Consider the following 19,461-nt stretch of genomic DNA (forward strand, 5'->3'; position numbering starts at 1 on the left):
AAAGTCAAATTAACTAACCTGGAGAATCCCAGCAGAAGACAGCACATCTTCTGTCATTGTGGTGCTTGCAGTAGATGTCTTAGGGCCACCTGTGTTAAGTGCATGAGTAAAGAAGCAGGGTTTTGCTTAATGACTTTGAGCCCAGGTGATAGCAACAAAGCTAGAATGTGGTTTTTAACTCAAATGTTAGCTCAAGTCATTCTGCTTTATTGTTTTGTCTGAAGTCTGCCTCGCTGTGCTCCATATGCAAGGAAAGCTTCAGCTTGCAAGGTTAATTTTTAATTTTTTTTTTTTAAGGTGGTTAATGGGAATCTAAATTTGCCCAAGCTCATGGCAAGCTCTCATGAACATCCTAAAGCATACAGCTTGGGCTTGGTGTCTTAATCCTTGTAAGAAATCTTTGGTATGACATGATCCCTGCAGACTGAGGCACGTGCTCTTGTTTGTGTCTTGATGAATCACATGTGCATGCTGTGTTCCTTGCATTGCTTTCTACAATTAGGGCAGAAACTGGCTCCTTGGTGCCATTTGGCCTGCTGATGAGGATGGCTGGGTGAGGTACTTTGCCAACTGTTATTTTGTGACTTCACAAGCATGTACTAACGTGATTGCTCTTGATCAGAAACTGGGATCTGTTCCCCCATCATACGATTAACCTTCTTGGCTGTATCTACTAATTACTGCCTGGAATTTAAAAACAGCAGATTCTGGCAGAACATTTTGGTTCTCACATAATGCAGCTTTTTTTGTTGTTGTTAATAGGAGGATAATAAAGAAAGAGAGAGTAGGCAAGTTGTTCCTGTAATTGAAGGAATGACACTCTGTTTTTCTTCCTAAGCAGTGCTATTACTCTATGCTTAGGTGTGATGAGACAGAACAGCATTTGAGGAAGAGCTTCAGCTAAGTCAGGCAGTCTTCATCTCCTTGCAGCATCTGTGTGTGACCCATTTCTTCATCTTCAGTCAAGATGTGAATCTGTCCACTCTGATCCCACACTCCAAATCCAGCCTGTGGTATTCTGGCAGGAGAAAAGTGATCTGACACTTTTCCTTGTACATCCACTGTTTAAAATGAAATGTCACTGTTTAAACTGAAATGCTTTGGATTTCTGCCTGAGGCCACAGAGGAGAAGAGCAGATAGGAGACTTTATTTGCACTGCTTTAGCTTTCTGCTGACAAGACATGTGGCCAGTTAGATGTATAGGATCACTGTCGTCTTCTGGGTGGCCCATGTGCTGGGGTGGGAGGAAGGCAGGATAAGAGAGAGGAGTTGTTTGTGTGCTGTGTGGGTTTTTTTATTTAGCTCCTTGGCTTTGAAACTGAAGTGTGGGGACAGGGTGCAGGATTAGGGAAAGGAATGTGTTTGTGCTCTTTGCCATTCCCAGTTCAGCGTCGATGCTGCACAAAGGCCTGTGTCAGGGAGAAAGGGTAGGGAGGCTGGGCAGGCAGGGAAGGACTGCAAGTATGAGGTGTGGCTTGAGCATAGCCATGGCAGAACAGCATGCACCCTTGTGAATGCTTCAGAGAGCCTTCAGCTGAGTGCCGAGAAAGCACTTGGTACCTTAGGAGATGTAATGGCATTTCTTGTGGTTTTAAGGAGTTCTCTCTTCTCCATCTGCTCCTGTTCTGCTTTCTGTAGTCTGTTGGTGGCAGATGGTATTAATACTGCCTGCGTGGTTTTTTTTTCCTCTCTGGCACAGAGAGGACTGTGTGGTATCAGATTTTGTTTTGGCTTGTTAGATAAAGTGGGTGAGAAATACACTTGGGAGCTGGAGTAGAGGGTGATGATCCTCAGCCTTTGCAGGAATCCATACATGGCACAGACAGGGCTGGCTGGCTGAGGAGCAGACCTCTTACTTGGGTGTTTCAGATAACTTAGTCTCAGTCTGGTGAGCACCTGAAACCTGAATCTCTCTTGTGGGAAGAAAACCTGGATGGCAGAGTGTGTGTCCTTAGGCCATTAAGAGCACTCACCCTTAAAGCAGTGCTCTCTAAGTGCCTCCAGCTTTCTGCAAGGTTTTATACCTATCACGTTCTGGCTGGCTTGCATCCAGGCTGTGTGACAGGCAAAATCCTCATGAGTCTGCCCTGGATGGTGTATGCAACAATTGGCCAGCTAATTCTGCTGCCAGTTAAAACAGGCTGCCTGGATATACCAATGCTGCAGTACATTTTCCTGCACCCAGGCTGTGTGACAGGCAAAATCCTCACAAGTCTGCCCTGGATGGTATATGCAACAATTGGCCAGCTAAGTCTGCTGCCAGTTAAAACAGGCTGCCTGGACATGTCAATGCTGCAGTACGTTTTCTGTGCTTGGCAACAGTGTGGCTTCTTTGCACTTGGGATTTGACTTTTTTTTTTTTTTTTTTTTTTTTTCAGTTGAACCATGCATGAATCCTAGTCTGTGTACATAACTCTGACCTTCCAAGTGGCTGGAGTTTCTCTGCCTTCTTCCTCAGCAGTGCTGGAGGCTGGTTTTCTCCTCAGAGGGTTGATGCTCTCAGTTTGTACAGCTGTAGATGTCAATTAGCATTCAGATATTCTCAGCACTTCACAGCAAAGCTGGGAACTGCTGCAAAACTGTGTGCAGGGGCTGTACCACATTAAGTGTGTGGGAAGCACTCCTTACTTGCCACGTGGAAAGAGTTAATATGATCTGTGACTGCCAGAACAGAAACTGAACAATCTTGGATACTTCTGGGTCTGTAGATGGGATTAGGATAGTCTTTTGAAGAAGTAAGCAGAGGGGAAAATTTGGACTTGGTTTTCTTCAGGTTTGTACTTTTAGAAAGGACAAAAAACTGTATGAGGCTGTGGAAATGCAGCTGGGGAGTGTGTTGCTGTGGAGTTTGTCAACCACATGATCCTCTTACCCTGCTGCTCTGTTCTGACTCAGGAAAGGGCTCTCTGGTGGTGGCTTTCTCCCCTGCAGGAGTGAGTTATCCAGATGATGAATTTGAGGCATGCTTGAGTCACGTGAAAGCCAGATGTGAACATTTTCCAAGCAGTGTGTGTGGGTCTAGCATACGCCAGACAGCTCTGCTTACGTGGCAAGTGGAAGTGGTCTGAGATTGGTCTGCAGCATGGTGCCGGGGAGGCGAGGAGCCTCCAGGGAGCTCCTGGAACAGCCACTTCCTTTGGGATGAGGAAGGTGCTTGCTGGGCAGATCAACACATCTGCCCCCCATCCCTGCACGAAAGCAGCATCTCTCCCTGCATACAAGCCTTGCAAAGACTGTTCATCATGGCAATGAGCTCAGTGAATAGGACTAAAATTAACAGCCTCATTTAATGCCTGCTGCCAGTTCTCTGACTCATGTACTTCAGCTGGGTTTATATGTTTGGTAATATACTAGCCAAATACTTTTTCAAGATGTACCCCCTTAAAATACTGTTCTTCAACAGATGGCATGGGGAATGAATGTGATGTTCTGCTTTCAAGTATGTAGAAGAGGAGATATCTCTGCAGGGATGAGAGGTTTGCTTTAAAGCAGTCTCCCAGTAGGGGGAAAAAATTGATTGTGTCTCTGTATTCCTTGAAGGATTACCTTAAAATGCTTGCTTTAAACATGATGCATCTGCATCCCACAGACATAAGAGCAAGGAAAGCTTATTTAAGCTGTTCTGGTGATGGACAGAGGTGGCTGGTGTTTGCCCAGCAATTACAGTGGCAAATAAATCTGTCATTGTGGTACCTAGGAAGCATAATGGCCAACCAGGCCCGCTCTGGGTCAGGCACTGGACACAAATGTTGTCTTTGTTTAGGCCCCTGTGGAGCCTGGAGGGAGTAATATCAATGGCACAGTTAACAAGGGTGCCTTGAGCAGTCATGCTTGAAATAGATCAAAACACTTGCAACCTTTCTGTGCCAGCCTCCTATTTCTTTGACTATCTGTTGTACTCTGCCTAATTGAATGAGCTAATTATGTGAGCCAGCAATGTGTGAAAATAGTTCAAATTTAGATTAAGGCTCATCTACGTTTTTCTTTTCCAAGCTGTTTAACAGACATATTACATTATGCCTATGTGTAGACTCTACCAGTAATTTTCTGATCCAAGTACTTCTGTTCCTGGAGGAGATTAGCAACACCAAGTATTTTTCTCTATGTCTTCTAGTCTGCTGCATCTCATTGCCTTTCCATTCAACCAAAGCATCAAGCCTCAGCTGAAGGGGAGGGGGGTAGAGAAGAGAAATGCGGAAACAGGCAGACAAGGGATGGTCAATAAGTCTAGGGGGTTGAAGGGCTTGGAGATGGCTCACAGGAATATAGGGGAACACTGAGCATAGTGCTCAGTCTGCAGACGGGAGCAGAAACAATCTTCACAGTGTTAGGAGTCCTCTGAGATTCCTGCTCTTGGTTGTGTGGATGACCACCCTTGCCTTGTTGGTCAAGGAGGTTGTGCCTCGTCTTGCCTGAAGAAGGCAGAGAGGAAGTGATGAGGGAAGAAACAGTGACAAAATCCCAGCAAGAAGCACTGTAGAATGAGCCTGGTCCTCTGGGGTTCTTTACCTGCTCTAAGCAGTAAGCTGTCCCTAGGACTGCAACACACACTTCCTTTATACCAGCTCCTTGACAGGCTTGGTCTGCAGATCTGAGACTGAAACAAAGCTTAACTTCTGGTTTCTGTGACAAATATTGCAGTGAACAAGGCTGTAAGGTACACCCTGCTCAGCCCACTTCTTCCTGACTTATCAAATACCACTTTTCAGATGACAGCTCCCTGTTTTGTCTCCTAAAGGCTTTTATTTCACTAGTGATGAGCAGAAGCAGCGTTTATTTTCCTCAGCTCCATCCTGAAGAATCACTGCCAATTACTGAACCACCAGTGAAGTTCTCTGGCGTAGTGCACTGATTGTTGACTTCCAGGAAGCCAGTATAGTTTCAGTTTACTTTAGGATTGTACTGCTTAGTCTCTTTCCACCCTTCCCATTAAGACAGTAAAGGTGCATATCTGGGAAATGAATCTGCAAAATGCTCAGCTGCATTCACCACTGTGGTCCTTGAAAAACTGAGCCAGTAGTACCTCATCATGGAAAGGACTAACAACCTTCAAAATTGATCACGTTTGGAAAGGGGCAGAGTTTCAGATGCTGTCATCTCTTCAGCATGGCCACTTGTTCTTAGAATCATTTTGCCAGTATTTTAATGTGCACCTTAACAGCTGTGGGGAGATTTCAGTATTCCCATGTGATTTTTAAGGTAGGGTTTAATGAGAATAAAAGTCTTATTAATGAAGTGGACCTGGGACCATTCTTCCTTATGGAAGGCACCTTTTTGTGCCTGTATAACAAACACTTTTGACCCTCCAAAGCAAGGTAGTCACATCCCTATTACTTGTTGGGATTTGTCTTCTGCCCATGCTACCTTCTCAGCTATGTGTAGAAATCATTTGAGGTGAGGGTTGCATGGCCAGAACTCTAAGTAGTAGTAACTATAACCAGTATGATCCAATTCCCCAGAATTCCTGCAGGAATATTTTTGTGCAATATGTAGCTTAACTGGCTAGCCAGCTATACAGACCCTAGTTTGGGGAAAACAAAGTTTGTTGTAAAGGTTTCTGATATCCCTGACAGTGTAGAACCTGTGACTCCTCAGGAGGGTGTTCCTTCCGGCCTTTTCAGCAGTATTAAAGAATGGATGCCAGACTCAATAGTGAGCTGAACATTTTAAGCAATGTTAGTAACAAAAAGAAATCTGCAGCAGTAGCTATTGCTGAAATGCCAGTAGAGGAGGAATTTCTCCACACTTGCTGGATCAGGACCCAGTTGGATGTGCAGTACTGTGCAAACCATGAATGTGGCATCTCCTGGACTTCAGTAGCGTTGGGCTTGTGCATTCAACTTTAGACTAACTCCAGCTTTCAGAGGTTTCTTTGAAGCTCTCTCTGCCCTAGCTGAACACAAGACAAAGAGTCTGCTGCTAAAATGAGATGAATGGGGGTGTATCACAAACCTAAAGTCAGTCCCCAGCAGTCTGGCACCTGTTCTTTTGCCAGTAGTGGGAGGAGCAGCAAAAAAAACCGAGTCTCATTGGCAGCAGAAAAGCTTCTGGCAAAATCTAAAAAGCAGCTACTTCCTGTGTTTCGTTTATGACCACAGCAGTTTAATTATATCTTTAAAGCATTCCCCTCTGCCTCCCCCAACTCCTTTCTTTCCTTCCCCACCTGAGAAATCCAGCTGACCCATCTGGGGGTTGCCCACCTCCATTTTGGCAGATGGGATGGAGTTCAGCAGCCACTTCCAGCGACATGCCTGTTCTGCTGCTATTTTCTGCACAGGCGGCTCCAGCAGCGAGCCTCCTTTGTGTCCTTCACAACCGCCTTGGCCCTGTGGCTTAGCTGCAATTTATAGACCTCTATTTCTTTGAAACCTTTAAAAATAATTCTGGTCAGAGGGGTTTGTTCTGACTCCAGCTGAAGCTGGAATCAAGGGCTGGGGAGTTGGTGTTAGGGATAGAATCAGGATGCTGTTGCTTTAGGAGTGGCTTGCTCTGAGCAGGCAACTTTAATTTCCCTTTCAAATACTGAGATTTGCCCCCCTCTATTCCCCCCCATCTCCAAGTCATCTGAGATCAGCCAATGCTCAGCTGTGCAGTGACAGGGGAGAGGAGAGGCAGGAAACAAGGATTTGTTCATTTAGCATTACCAGTCTCATTGGAAAACAGCTCCAAGCCCCATGCAGAATTCCAGTAAAACTGTCCTAAAGGCAAAACCAGGGGCTGTTCAAAGCTTGAGTTTTGTTGGCTTGGGCACAGTGTGCTTCTGGGGCCTTTGACCTCCTCCCCATACCCGGGCTCCCTCCATGGCTCTTCCTTTGAGCTTTCTGTGAAGTGGAATCCATCACTAATGTCTGATATTTTTATTATTTGTAGGGGGAACCTCTTAGAAGCTGGTAGCAATTAGAGCTTAAGCGTCTTGGAATATGTCTTAAAAAAAAAAAAAATCCCCAAGAAGGAAGTTTAATGCTAAGCAGATGTGCAGGAGCAACTGAAATATGCTAGCTGTCTTCTGCTTCAGAAGCAACCCCATCCACATCTAGCTGCTGTCAGGCTGGGGCAGCTGAGAAGTGCTGCTGCTTTTATGCTGCTTCTTAAGTCTGGAAGCCCACTTTGGGGACCTGTAGGACTGTTTTCCAGTCCATACTTAGATTACCCTTTTATTCTGTCTCCGACTAATGATTTTGACAAGGAGAAAAAATATTTCATTAAAAAAAAAAGAGAGAGAGTAGCTCACAGAATTAGGTGTTGGGGTTTTTTTTATGGTGAGTTTGGTTCCTTGAGATCTCATACAGTGTTTGTAGATATTAATGTGAATCTAGGTTTAAATTCCCTGTTTTCTTAGGTGGACAGATCCAGAGTGTTAAGTGCAGTTTATTCCTCTTTGTCTTTAATTGTTGTCTTTAATTGTTTCAGCCTCTTGCAGCCATCTTAGATCAGGGTAAACTGTTTGAAATCTTCCCAGGTGTTCCTGCAATACATCATCTGCTTTACTTATTGCTGCTAGAGTCAGGTTCTTCTGTCTGGAAAAAGATCTGACAGCTCACTGAAGTTCATAATGCTAGTCCTGAAGGCTAGTGGAAGTCTATTCAAATGCTAACAGACAAGTTGCTGACAACTCCTTCACACTCCTTTCCATGCATGCCCCAAGTCTGTAATAGAAACATGTTGTATATTCCCTCCATAAGCTGGAGCACAAATTACTCTGCCAAATAATTTCCTGTTGTAGTCTAACAGTGCAGAGCCTTTTTTCTTTTTTCTTTCTTTGTTTGTTTTTTTGGGGGCTTTTGTGTTTTTTATTCTTAAATGATAATTAAATTAATTATAGTTTACCATGGTGCATTTTGTTGATGTATTGAGACAGTGGATGTATGGGTTTGAGAGTTAGAAGGTTGGAAGACTTGAGGGATTTCTCCAGGCTACTGCTATTGAGAACTTACTGAAAAGTAAGCAAAATACTAAATTTATCAGAATTGCAGTTTTGCTGTAATGCAGTGAAAGCTGTGTGCCTAATTTAAAGAGAGGATTTCAAAACCTCACCGTTCCCTTAGTTCTGAGGACATGCAGCAATATGTTTCTTGGCCCTCTGGTTTTCAAAGGCTTGAAAGCTTGTTTCTTTTCCTTTTTATCATGCAAGCAATTTCTCAGTTACATGCAGTACTAGAAATCTCTTTCTAATTTTTGGCTGTCTTGACGATATCCTGCAGGTCAAAAGACAGTAACAAGTGAGATGGACAAGGCCACCAGTATAGCTTGCCCCTCTCTGAGTGATTCTTCTATGATGTTAAACTGATGCTTCCAAAACTGATTTCCTCATTGTAAATTAGTTTTTTTTAAACTTCATTTTTGGAATTCTTTGTCAGAATGTAGGAAATTCTTAGCCTGTCATATAAACACCTCTTCTTTGGGGCAGTGTGATGGTAACAGCTGTCCATACCTCCCTCATTCCACAAAAGAGGAATGCTTATTGGTTCTTATTTTGAAATGGTGACAAATGTAATAACTCTTAGCATGCTTCCAGTGTATGCAAACAACAACAACAAAAAAAACCCTAACAAAACCCACAACACACCCCCCTAAAAATCTAAACCAAACAAACAAAGAAACAAAAAACCCCTGCCAGTTAACATTTGAAGATTATTCCTAGGATCCCAGTCTAAGTGTTTGCACCTCATTTCATGGAGGGGGAGAGAAATCTTTTGACCTTATTGGTTGCAGCCCAATTAGTTTTCTCCTCATCAGGTTTCTGCCTCATACTCATTTGCTTTAAAATGTTATTTCTAATTATACTTTGAATGTACCTTTATTGGAGCTTTATACTGTTTCCCATGGAGTATTATTTGCCTATTGTTATTTTCCTTAATGCTATTCCAGGGTAACAAAAATAAAATGTTTGTAGAAACTTGCATGTGTTTGCTAAGCTCAATCTCTGTGAGTTGCCTGTTGGTCTTTTGGGGATCATTAACAGCTGCAAAGCTAAATACTTTTGCAGGTCTGAGGCTTGATAAGTCAAACTGACTCTTGGTATGCACTCCCTGTTGTATTGGGATCAGCTCAGAGCATATCTCCTTCTGAGGTCTCAAAATTGGATCGCTACAGTTTTATAAGTTCTGCAAGTCTCCTATAGCAAAAATTAACTGGGTAGTTCTTAATGGTTTTAACTGAGTCCCCATCATGCCAACACCACTCTTAAGAAAAACTTAGTGTTTCTTTCAAAGCTGTCTTGACTAACTTTCAACTTTCTGATATGACTGTTTTCTTCTTTCTCTAATTACTTTCTCTTTTCATGGCTGCTGTCTTCTTGGATTTCAAGTTTGGATGTCCAGTTTGTCTGAGACTCCAAAAAAGACTGTTGCTTCAGGTAAATTCTTGTGTCTTGGTGTTCTGCATGCTACTAAAAGAGAAGTTTGTTGTTCAAACTATGTGTGGTTTTGGAGTTGTCTTGAATGTAAGTCTCTGGCAGTGGATATCTGAGATCTGTTGCCTACATGATGTAAAAATTCTCATAAGGAAGAACTTTGCTTTTCTGACTGCTTCGCCTTGATATTGCTGCCTGCAGTGGATAGTAGTTGCTGTCTTGTGTTTTCTTTGCCCAGCTCAAAGCCACACTGCAGAGCAGTTTCTCTTCTTGTAGTGGGTTGACCCTGACCACAGTTAAGTACCTGCATAGCTGCTTGCTATTCCATGTGGAATGGAGGAGAGAAGAGGAGCAAAAGTGAGAAATTGTGTGTTGAGATAAGGGAAAGTGACTAGAATAGAATAGAATCAAGAAGGTTGGAAGAGACCTCAAGGATCATCGAGTCCAACCTGTCACCCTACACCTCATGCCTATCTAAACCATGGCACCAAGTGCCACGTCCAATCCCCTCTTGAACACCTCCAGGGATGGTGACTCCACCACCTCCCTGGGCAGCCCATTTCAATGGCCAACCACTCTCTCTGTGAAGAACTTTCTCCTCACCTCCAGCCTAAACCTCCCCTGGCACAGCTTGAGACTGTGTCCTCTTGTTCTGGTGCTGGTTGCCTGGGAGAAGAGACCAAACCCCTCCTGGCTACAACCTCCCCTCAGGTAGCTGTAGACAGCAATGAGGTCTCCCCTGAGCCTTCTCTTCTCCAGGCTAAACAGTCCCAGCTCCCTCAGCCTCTCCTCATAGGGCTTGTGCTCAAGGCCTCTTCCCAGCCTCGTTGCCCTTCTCTGGACATGCTCCAGCAATTCAACATCTTTCCTAAACTGAGGGGCCCAGAACTGGACACAGTACTCAAGGTGTGGCCTAACCAGTGCTGTGTACAGGGGTACAATGACCTCCCTGCTCCTGCTGGCCACACTATGCCTGATGCAGACTACATATGCCTTGTTCTAAAATGCTCTTTTGTTTTTCCACAGTAAGTAGATTTTTATATGAAAAACATGGGATTCTGAGGAAGATGAAGAATTCTCATGGGATTATCCAATTCTTGTCACAAGGAGTTGGGAAGAAGGAGGGATTGGAAAAACACAGTCTAGGTGAGGTGTCAGGGTCTGGGGAGAAGTAGTCCAATACAAGGTGAAAACTAAGCCTATAGTATAAGGAACTGGGATTTCTGACTAACCAGTAGATTTCTTCTGCAAACAAGAAATACCAAAGAAGAGGTCTTGCCTTCCTTCAAACTTAGGAAGAAGGATCATGAGCTGTAGACTGTACAGGATGCCACCTTATACGTGATGACAAATCACCCAGGTGATTCAGGTCACACATAGGTCTCAAGGCAAGGAAAGATGGAAGCATTCCTGCTGTTTTCCATACCTGAGCTGGTAAATACACAAGTTCATGCCCTGTTCAAAGTATGTGAACAAATACCTCCCACCATCCTCAATGGACGAGTGCTTGCTTGTCTGAGATTTTCAGTGAGCAGGATTGCTGTGATTTCAGAAATGCTGTCGTTGACAGAAGCAGAATATATTCCTGTGGGTGTTCTGCCTAATCTTAACAGAGTAGCTCTAATTTCAGGGTGGTAGTTGGATATAAAAATGCAGAAATATCTGAAGTATCCAGTTACAGGAGCCTAGTGGGTGATAAGTCAGTGAGTTTAGACAGAGAAACGGAATGAGACTAAGTGGGAGTGAAACGTATTGAAGAGGAGACAGAAGAAGGGATGTATCTGGGGAAGAATGACAAGAAGCCCTCAGATTACCTGGCTAGGGGGTGAGGTTGAGTTTCTCTGACTCCCTACATCTGTAGGGACTGTTTCATGTTGCCATATCTAAAATGACAAATTGATTGCCAAGGTTTTCATCCTTCTTGAAATCTGTAACAAATCTTTACTCTTTCTTCCCTTCTGCTGACTTCTAGTTAAATGAATGTTGCTAGTTCAGCTTAGAAAAAACACCTATGCATGATGATAGGGCAAATATAAGTGAGTGATTGCATTGCATGGTGCTCAAGAAGGTGAATGTTATGTAGTCCTGCTCAGAAGTTCTCTGGGACCTCTGTCTTTTTCCAGTTCACATGGCCTTTCAGTTCTCATCCAGGTGGACCCCCCAGTTTCAAACACAGCTGCTCTTCAGTGGAAGTACTCTTCACCTGCCATGGGTTGTAGCCTAATGTGGCAGGCTGATGGATCAGACCTGAATTTGAATGTGATCTTTACCCAGATATTACATCTATGTCCTAGGCTGGGGTTTGGAAACTAGAAGAGAAGCCAGGTTCATACTGCCTGACTGAGGGCGTGATCCTGCTCTGTGCCATGGAGACACTAACCAAGGATTGCAAGTGATTTAATATTATACTATGGAAAAAGACAGGTGCCATACAGGTGCTGTGGTATGGCATGAATTTGAATTACCCCAGTTGCCATTAATTCCTTGGCTGTTCTGCTTCATGCCATGTGGAGTAATGTGAATGTGTTACACTGCTGAGCGAGCCTAGGGCAAATGCCAGAGTATATAGGTGACTTCAGCCTGGTGGAAGGCTTTGACTAACAGCTGTGTGAAAATCTCCAAGAAGTTTAACAGATTTGTGTGCAAAATACTTAAGTGTTCCTAGCTGTCGTTACCTGTAACCTAGTTGGTTGGAGTTGCTGTTCAGAGAGCCAACTTTCTGAGAAGGAGTGGAAAGAGGACTCAATAATATTTTTTTTTTTCCTTTTACTCTCCTGCCTCTAATTTTTCTTGGCTCTATCTTAAAACCTAGCAGACCAAAAATAAAAAATAAAAATCCTGAGACTAACAAGCTCTGCTTGGCAGAGACCAGCACTGAATTTCTCCATGTGTCAGAATTTTATTGGAAATGCTGCTGAGGACTGTAAAGAGGGAAGAACTGAACTGGAGTGCTCACTTGGGATGGCCTGCCATTTACTAAGGGCTGAGTTTGCTCCTGACACACTCCCTGTGGGGACTATGTTTTGCTGCTGGTTTTAGCTGCGTGTCAGACATACATTTCAGTGCCGGAAGGGACAATTTACCTTAAAGCTGTCCCAAGGTCTTGAAATTCAGATCTTGGTTCTTAGAAGCACTAGAAAATATTACAGACACCTTGTGCTGGGGAATGAATCAACATATCAGGTCAATAATCTGGTGCTATGCTGGTCATATTCCCTTCTTGATGGTAATGCATGCTGTTGGTTTAGGCTCCCTGTAACTGTATGTAGCAGCAGCCCAGGAGGGAGTTGATGCAGCTCATGGAGTTACCATCAGTACCAGATTTCTGTGTGTCTAACCAGAAAGATAATAAAGACTAGAGTTTTTGCTACTCTGCAAGAAAGTTAGTGCCCTGAAAGATGTGCAGAGCACTTGAGCACTGTGGAGTTGAGGAAGATATATGTATGGATGTTCACTTATGGAAAAACTTCATGTACGTTAATCGTGGTCGTTTACCTGGGGTGAGAGGGTTTACATGCTGACCTGGCCATCACTGGGTGCATAGTCTTCAACCTTGGTTTATTCTTGAGTGTTCTTTGGATTTGGACAAGATTTTAGGTCAAAATTCTCTGGCTTTGAATCTTCAGAATTACTTAAGCAATGGTATCCAAACCCTTACCTTTTTGTTTTCAATCCTATCTGCCCAATAGCAAGTGTCACCTGCTTTTGAAACTCTCTTCTGAACACACAACAGAACTGATCTCAGGAAAGAACTAAGGAAATGAGTGTGTTAATAACCCATCTCATGGACTTATACAGATACTTATTTTCATCTACAATAAAGCAAAGGGATTTTCACCAATACTGTTTTATTGTGAAGACCTGGAGACTGGACTGGACTTGTACTGAATTCCTTTAGTTACTATGAGTGGTGCTGAACTTCTGTCTCTGTCCCTAAAGCTTTGAGTTCTCAGGATTACTACCCCAAGAGTTGTTGATCTCTGAAGTTAAACATTGCTAGTACTGAAGGAATTCCTGTCTGTCAGAAGGGATGGATACGAATCCCTTTTCCTATTGCCACAAGCTGTGAATGAACTTTTACCTCTAAAAATAATTGATGTGCAAATATAGCCTGAATTTTGATAAGCGGGAAGGGGGCTGAAAAATGCAGGAGTATCCAGGAGATGAGTCCAAAGCCTTGATGGTTTGTTTAGGTCATATTAAGAACACAACCAAAAAAGAACAAACAAATGAATCCAAAACAAATAAAACCCCCCGAACAGAAGAGAGATCATAGGCTTAGAAACATGGTTTTGATCTGAGTTCATGTTTTCCCCAAGGAGATTTCTAGGAGGGTTCATCAGTCACATCCCACTGCTTGCTCTAGGAACTGGTTATTTTAGGAAATGCTTTTCTGAGACCCCTGTGAGGTTGTGAGCTCTTGTGTAATCTCATGTGCTTTACATAGTAAAGCCTGTTTTTTATCTTGTGTGCAGTGGACACTTGGCCCAGTTTTTAGGCAGACCTAAGCTCTCTGTCTTAAAATGCTTGGGGATAGGTCACTGGTGGAAGGCTCAAAGAAAACATGCAATTTTAGCATGTTTGTTTATCATAGTGATGTGGTCCTTCTGATAAGAAAGGAAAGAGGTAAAGTTCATAGGGGGAGAAAATCCCTGTGTTTGGAGCTGAGCAGATGATTGTTGTGAGGGAATAGACCGATCTGAGGATTTTAAGTAGTCTTGCTGCTTCTTGCTCTTGAATAACTGGCTTTAACAAGAAACCACAGCCCTAGATCCAAGCTACCACAGTTACTCCTCCTTACGCTCAGAGAAGTGTGAAGCTCTGGCTTTATTGTATGGGAAGCCATATCACTTGGGGATGCTTTCTGCCAGAGACCTCTCACACAGACTCTGCACACGTCCTTGGCAGTTGTGCCCAGGTTGGAAGAGCTGAACTACCTGGCAGTTGGTTGTTCAGATGTGAATCATCCTTTTGGTGTTCACTGACTGTTTCTGTGGGTTTGGCTGCTCCTGCAAAACTTCCACTGACCAGCCCAGTACTATAGTATTCATTTAGTCTGAGTCTGTAAACACTTGATTGATAATCACAGAAGGGCAATAGAAAAGCCTGGGTGCTGTGTAGATTAAAAGAGCAGACATGTTTATAGTCTGATAACAGCAGAGTACTCTGGCGAAGATCATGAGTCTCAGATTTCCATATCCAGAGGATTTTATTTTTGGAGTCCACTTGGTGGTTTTGATTTTTGGCTATTGCAAAACCAGCATAGGTCTTAGATGTTGCAACACAGGAGGAGGAGGAGGAAGACGTTGCTTGTAACGGGTGCGCTGCATTCCTATTTAGGAGGCTTTAACAGTAGTTGCTGGTCTCTGAGTACAGTGGGAGGAATGATGCTCCCTCCTCACTGCCTGGTGAGGGCAATAGGGTGCAACTGTGTCACTGCATAGTGCCAGCTGTGAGGGGCACAGACAAGCTCCGATGACATTTCTGCCCAGCCCCGGGAAGGGAATCGCTGAGGTGAGGAGCAGGAGGATTGTAAAGTGGAGCCCTATGGAGAGGAGGAGGGGTATCCTCAAGACTTTAACCAGGAAACGGACTCGAGGCAAAAAGAAACGGAGAGGCAAGCAAACTCTTAACTTCAGACAGTGATCTATCGTGTGCTCTGCTCTGGGGAGGGCTTGCAAGTTGGAGCTAAGCCAGAATGATAATTTTGCTTTTTTTCAAGGAGAGGAGTGGGGAACTTTACTTTGTATATCAGCTTTATCCTATCCTCTGCTCTCCTGGGATAAAAGGTTTCTAAAAAGTGGGGCTATAGTGTTGGGGTGCATTGCAATGTGCATGTGAGCTTGCCGGGGGACTCATGTCACTGGGCACCACTCTTCTCTGGCGTGTTTCGCACTGAGCAGGCTGTTGTTCTTGAATGAGATGCTATGTCCTATGTTACAAATTTGACCTAAACTAATTGGCAGGGATGGAGAAGCACCCATAGCAGTGGCTGTAACTGGTGCTGTGCTTTTTAAGGTGTTGCCTGTCTTGCTCTTGTTGGGTGCCTTTTGTGGTGGAAAACCTGCAGTCTGACATAAGATAGCAGTAATATAGAGGTCATCCTGGGTGTCACGAGTAATTCTCCTGAAGATGCTTGTAGGGGATAGAAGGCTGAGGAAGGTTTGAGTTCTTCTACCCTACTGACTGTGCCTGAAGGAAATAGAGTAACAACCTAAATCAGGATACCCAGAAAATGTTTTTAAGTATTTTGATCTCTGGGATCCTTTCCTCTCTCTTTTCTGTTTTCTTTCCTCCTTTGTTGTTACCAAAGTCTTTCCCACTGTGTATTGCCAAACCCTGAGCAAGTATCGCTTTGGGAGCCACAGGAACCCCACCCCTCTCCAAAGGGCGATATCCTCTAGGCATGATCTGCTGTAGCTGTAAATGAACAAGTTTATTTGACCCTGGTTGCTTCTTAGACCAAGGAACTTATCACCCTCTGCTTTTCTTGTCTTAATAGGAACCCTGTAACGCTTATACAAGCTTCTCTCAAAACAATCTCTTAATTGAATTGCACCAGCCACTGTAGTGACAAAGCAATCCTCCTGCAGTCAGTACCTTACCCAAGGCAGGAGAGAGCATTGTATGAGCAGGCAACATTGTAAAGTCCTGCTGAGTATGAGTGCAGATATAACTTATCTTACTAGACTGTAAACTTTTTTTTTTTCTTTTTTATGTTGGAACCAGCATTGTGGAGGTGGATTTTAAGTTCTTCATCTCCAGGTTTCCTGGCAAGGGTACTCCCTTGGCACATGCTCCATGGCTTGGCTTGCTCCATAGTGATATGTTTGCCAGCCTGCACTCCAGCCTGGTCCTGTCCTTGGTCCGAGTAGGGACATGTGCATCACATTAGTACTTCTCCTGCCACCAAGCCAAACCTGTCTTTTGTGGATTTTTTTTTTGCTTACACTTCTCCCATGAAAACTGTCTAGGAGATTAGAGGAAAGAAGATATTTGGGGTATCTATTTAGCTGGTGGCTTCCTGTAGGTCCCCTGCTCCCTTTGCCACTGTTTGGTTCCCTCCTTTTGCCTTTCCACGTGCTGAATTCTCTGCTGATGCACATGCATAAACATAAGGACATGATGGCTTTTGTTTCTGGTTACAGAAATTATATTTGTCTTAGGAAGACTAAAACAAAGTAGAGGATGTAGGTGTAACTTGTATAAATAGGTTGAAGAAGATGATAATGCTGTGTGGGAATTGGTGTGAAACAAGGGAAACCATCTCATCACACTCTGGATAACCCAATTAGCAGTGGTTTAAACTAGAACACAGAAGTCAAGTTTATTTCACCATGAACAGAAACATAATCCTTATTTGGAAGGAATAGCTATGGTGAAAATTACTGTACACTTCAGTCATGCCAATTCATGGTCTTCTCCCACTGTTCCTGTTATTGGCTGTGGTTCGACTAACTATAGAAAAGCTGAATTTCTTAAACACAATGTTTTAGAGGAGATGACTCTGCCTTTAAAAAAAAAAACAAAAAAACAACTTCACCTATGTAACCTGAGGAGAGTCAGAGGCATGCTTAGGAAGCAAGGAAGTCTTCTGATATTCTGAATTTCTTAAATCAGGTCCGAAGGGAGGCATTGTGATAGCGTTTCCTTTCAGGAAATGGATGAATTAATTGCTTTTTGTTCTAGGATTTTCATTTCTCAGGATGCTGTTTTGATGGCAGATGCATTCTTTACATCTTTCTTGGCAGGGATGCTAATTATTTTTCTGCAGAATCACTTTGCATCTTCAGGCCAAATGCATATGAACATGCTGTGTTTGGAAATACACTGAGCATCTTGTGCTTGGCTGTCAGTCCCCTGACTTGTCTGGTGGACAGTTTCAGACCATGCTGCTTCCTTCCCATCTCTTGTAGCCAATTTGTCATCAGAGATTCAGGAGACCTGGAGTCTACTCCTAGTTCTGCCAAAGTGTCAAGTGAAATGGGACTTTCAGCAAGTCATACATCTGCTTCTGTCTCCCGTTTCCATCTGTGTCTTAATCTAGAGAGACAATAACTGCCTCTTAATATGTAAAATGTATAATAATGCTGCTGGCCCAAACTGCTGCCCTAATACACATTGCTGTGATTCAGAAAACCTGTGACATAATTTTGCATTAAGGCATGTGGGCTTTTAGGTGGAAGTTGTAGGTGCTTTTTGTTCTGGTCTGACACTTTGGAGAGCGTATAAATGAGGGCAAATTAAGAAACCCTGATATCCTAAAGGATTTTGTGATTTATTTTTCTCAGGCAGAGCACTGTCAGTCTGTGCCTGGACTTAGAAGTACAGAGGCCCTATTTGCGCTGTTTGTGTTGCATCGGAGAGCAGGGATGTGTCTCCTACAACAAGCAGCAGTGCAAGGAGGGCTGCCTCCACATCTGGCACTGCAACATGCCTGCCTCACAGCTCCACCCCGAAATGCATGATTTTGGTTTGGGGGTGGAAAAGTCAGAAATCAAATAAAGCCAAGAATAAACTCCAGAAGTGTGGGGGAAGGGAGGAGAATGATTATTTTGCACCTTTTTTTCCACCCCTGTTTGTGTGAGAGCCTGCTCTCATTCATAAATTGCTCTGACAGCTGAAAGCCCTTGATACGAAGAGAAATCAAACTACTGGAGAGGTTGACTCCCAGAGCTCCAAAAAGGCTCTGAAGGGCGATGAAGACAGACAAGCCGCAGTGCGCTGTGCCCCTGTCCTGTTTGGGGCTGCTCTGCCGCGGGGAATGCGGAACTGTGGAGCTGGTGGGGGGCAGGCAGGGGGTGGCTGTGTTTAAGCAAGGATCTGGCGCTATACTTTTTTTTTTCTTCTTCTGTTTCAAGTAAACAGTCCTCCCCGCCCTCCCTTCTCTCCCTCCACCCCACCTCCCTCGCTTTCAGTCCCGCTCATGTGTTTCTATTTAAGGGCTGCAGTGCAGACGAATATGATTGGCATCTACAGCCCCCTCTTGACTTTCAGCTCAAGCTTTTAGAGTGGAGAAAGAGCTGAGCCGCCAAGGGGAGAGCTGTTTTTTTCTTTGGGTTTACTGGGGGGATGGTTCAGTTGTGGATTTATGCTGCTTCTGCCCAGGATTTTTCACTCTGAATGGGAGCAAGGATTGTGGAAACCATATTGGGAAGATGTTTGTTTCCAGCATCCATCATGAAACTTTGCAACTAATTCACTGTTTTCAGCTCCTCTTTGTATTTTTTTTTTCTTCCCCTTTTTAATTTTTCTTCTCTCCAATGTCCCTCTGTGCTGCTGAGTTGTGGGCCAGAGGAGGCTATTTCTATATGGCCAGCCATTTGGGGATATGCTGTGAGCCAAGGTTGTTTGCTGACTCGCTTGGCTCTAGTGACAAGTTGGCCTGTTGTGAATCAGATGGACGGAGGTCGCTTTCAAGGAGCCATGGCTGGAAGCTGGCTTACAGCTTGCTTTTTCCCTTCTCCAGGTGCTGATGCTAGCTCTGAACCCATGATCCTGGAGCAATATGTGGTGGTGTCCAACTATGAGAAGCAGGAGAACTCTGAGATCAGCCTGCAGGCTGGAGAGGTCGTGGATGTCATAGAGAAAAACGAAAGCGGTAAGACCTGTTTGCTGCTTTTCCCCCTCGTCCAGTGGTCTGATTTTTGCATGTGTTCCTTCTCTTTTGGTTTCCTCGTCACTACTTCTGACTGCTCCATCTGGTACAGTTACTATGTCTGGCTGAGGATGTTGAAGTTTCTCAGTGTTGATTTGGGCTGGGGGCCAAATGTTGCCTTCTACTGTAAGAATGTTTCATGGGTTTTGTGCATTAATTAGCCAAAGTACGTTAATGGAAAATGAAGGTGAAGGAGAGAAGGATCTGCAGCTAACGAAACTGATGTATAGTAGGCTGATATAGTTGCCTTGCTGTCTCAAGTCTCTGTCAGCATTTCCATTACTAACTCCCTTTTTGGAGGATTTATAACATGAGTGTTTAAAAATTGCTTGGGATGAAATTTGGCTTGACAGCTTAGCCCATGGCCCAGAGCTCAGGAGGGAGGGGAGAGAATGTGCGTAGATAAATACGTGGCTATGCACAATTTCAAACCTTCTTGCAGAGTTGTTA

The 19,461-nt window shown here is 43.9% G+C and overlaps 1 protein-coding gene across 1 annotated transcript in view; it reads left to right on the plus strand.

Annotated features, from left to right (window-relative positions):
* The window catches only part of SH3PXD2A (SH3 and PX domains 2A), a 252,459-nt gene that overhangs the window by 170,612 nt on the left and 62,386 nt on the right, over positions 1-19,461 (plus strand). Inside the window, exons 7-8 of the mRNA XM_054382243.1 lie at positions 9,309-9,356; positions 18,823-18,954. Of these exons, the coding sequence (XP_054238218.1) occupies positions 9,309-9,356; positions 18,823-18,954 (180 nt within the window). The remainder of the gene's footprint in view (positions 1-9,308; positions 9,357-18,822; positions 18,955-19,461) is intronic.

Source organism: Indicator indicator, chromosome 7 (assembly GCF_027791375.1).
Source record: "Indicator indicator isolate 239-I01 chromosome 7, UM_Iind_1.1, whole genome shotgun sequence".
NCBI lineage: Eukaryota > Metazoa > Chordata > Aves > Piciformes > Indicatoridae > Indicator > Indicator indicator.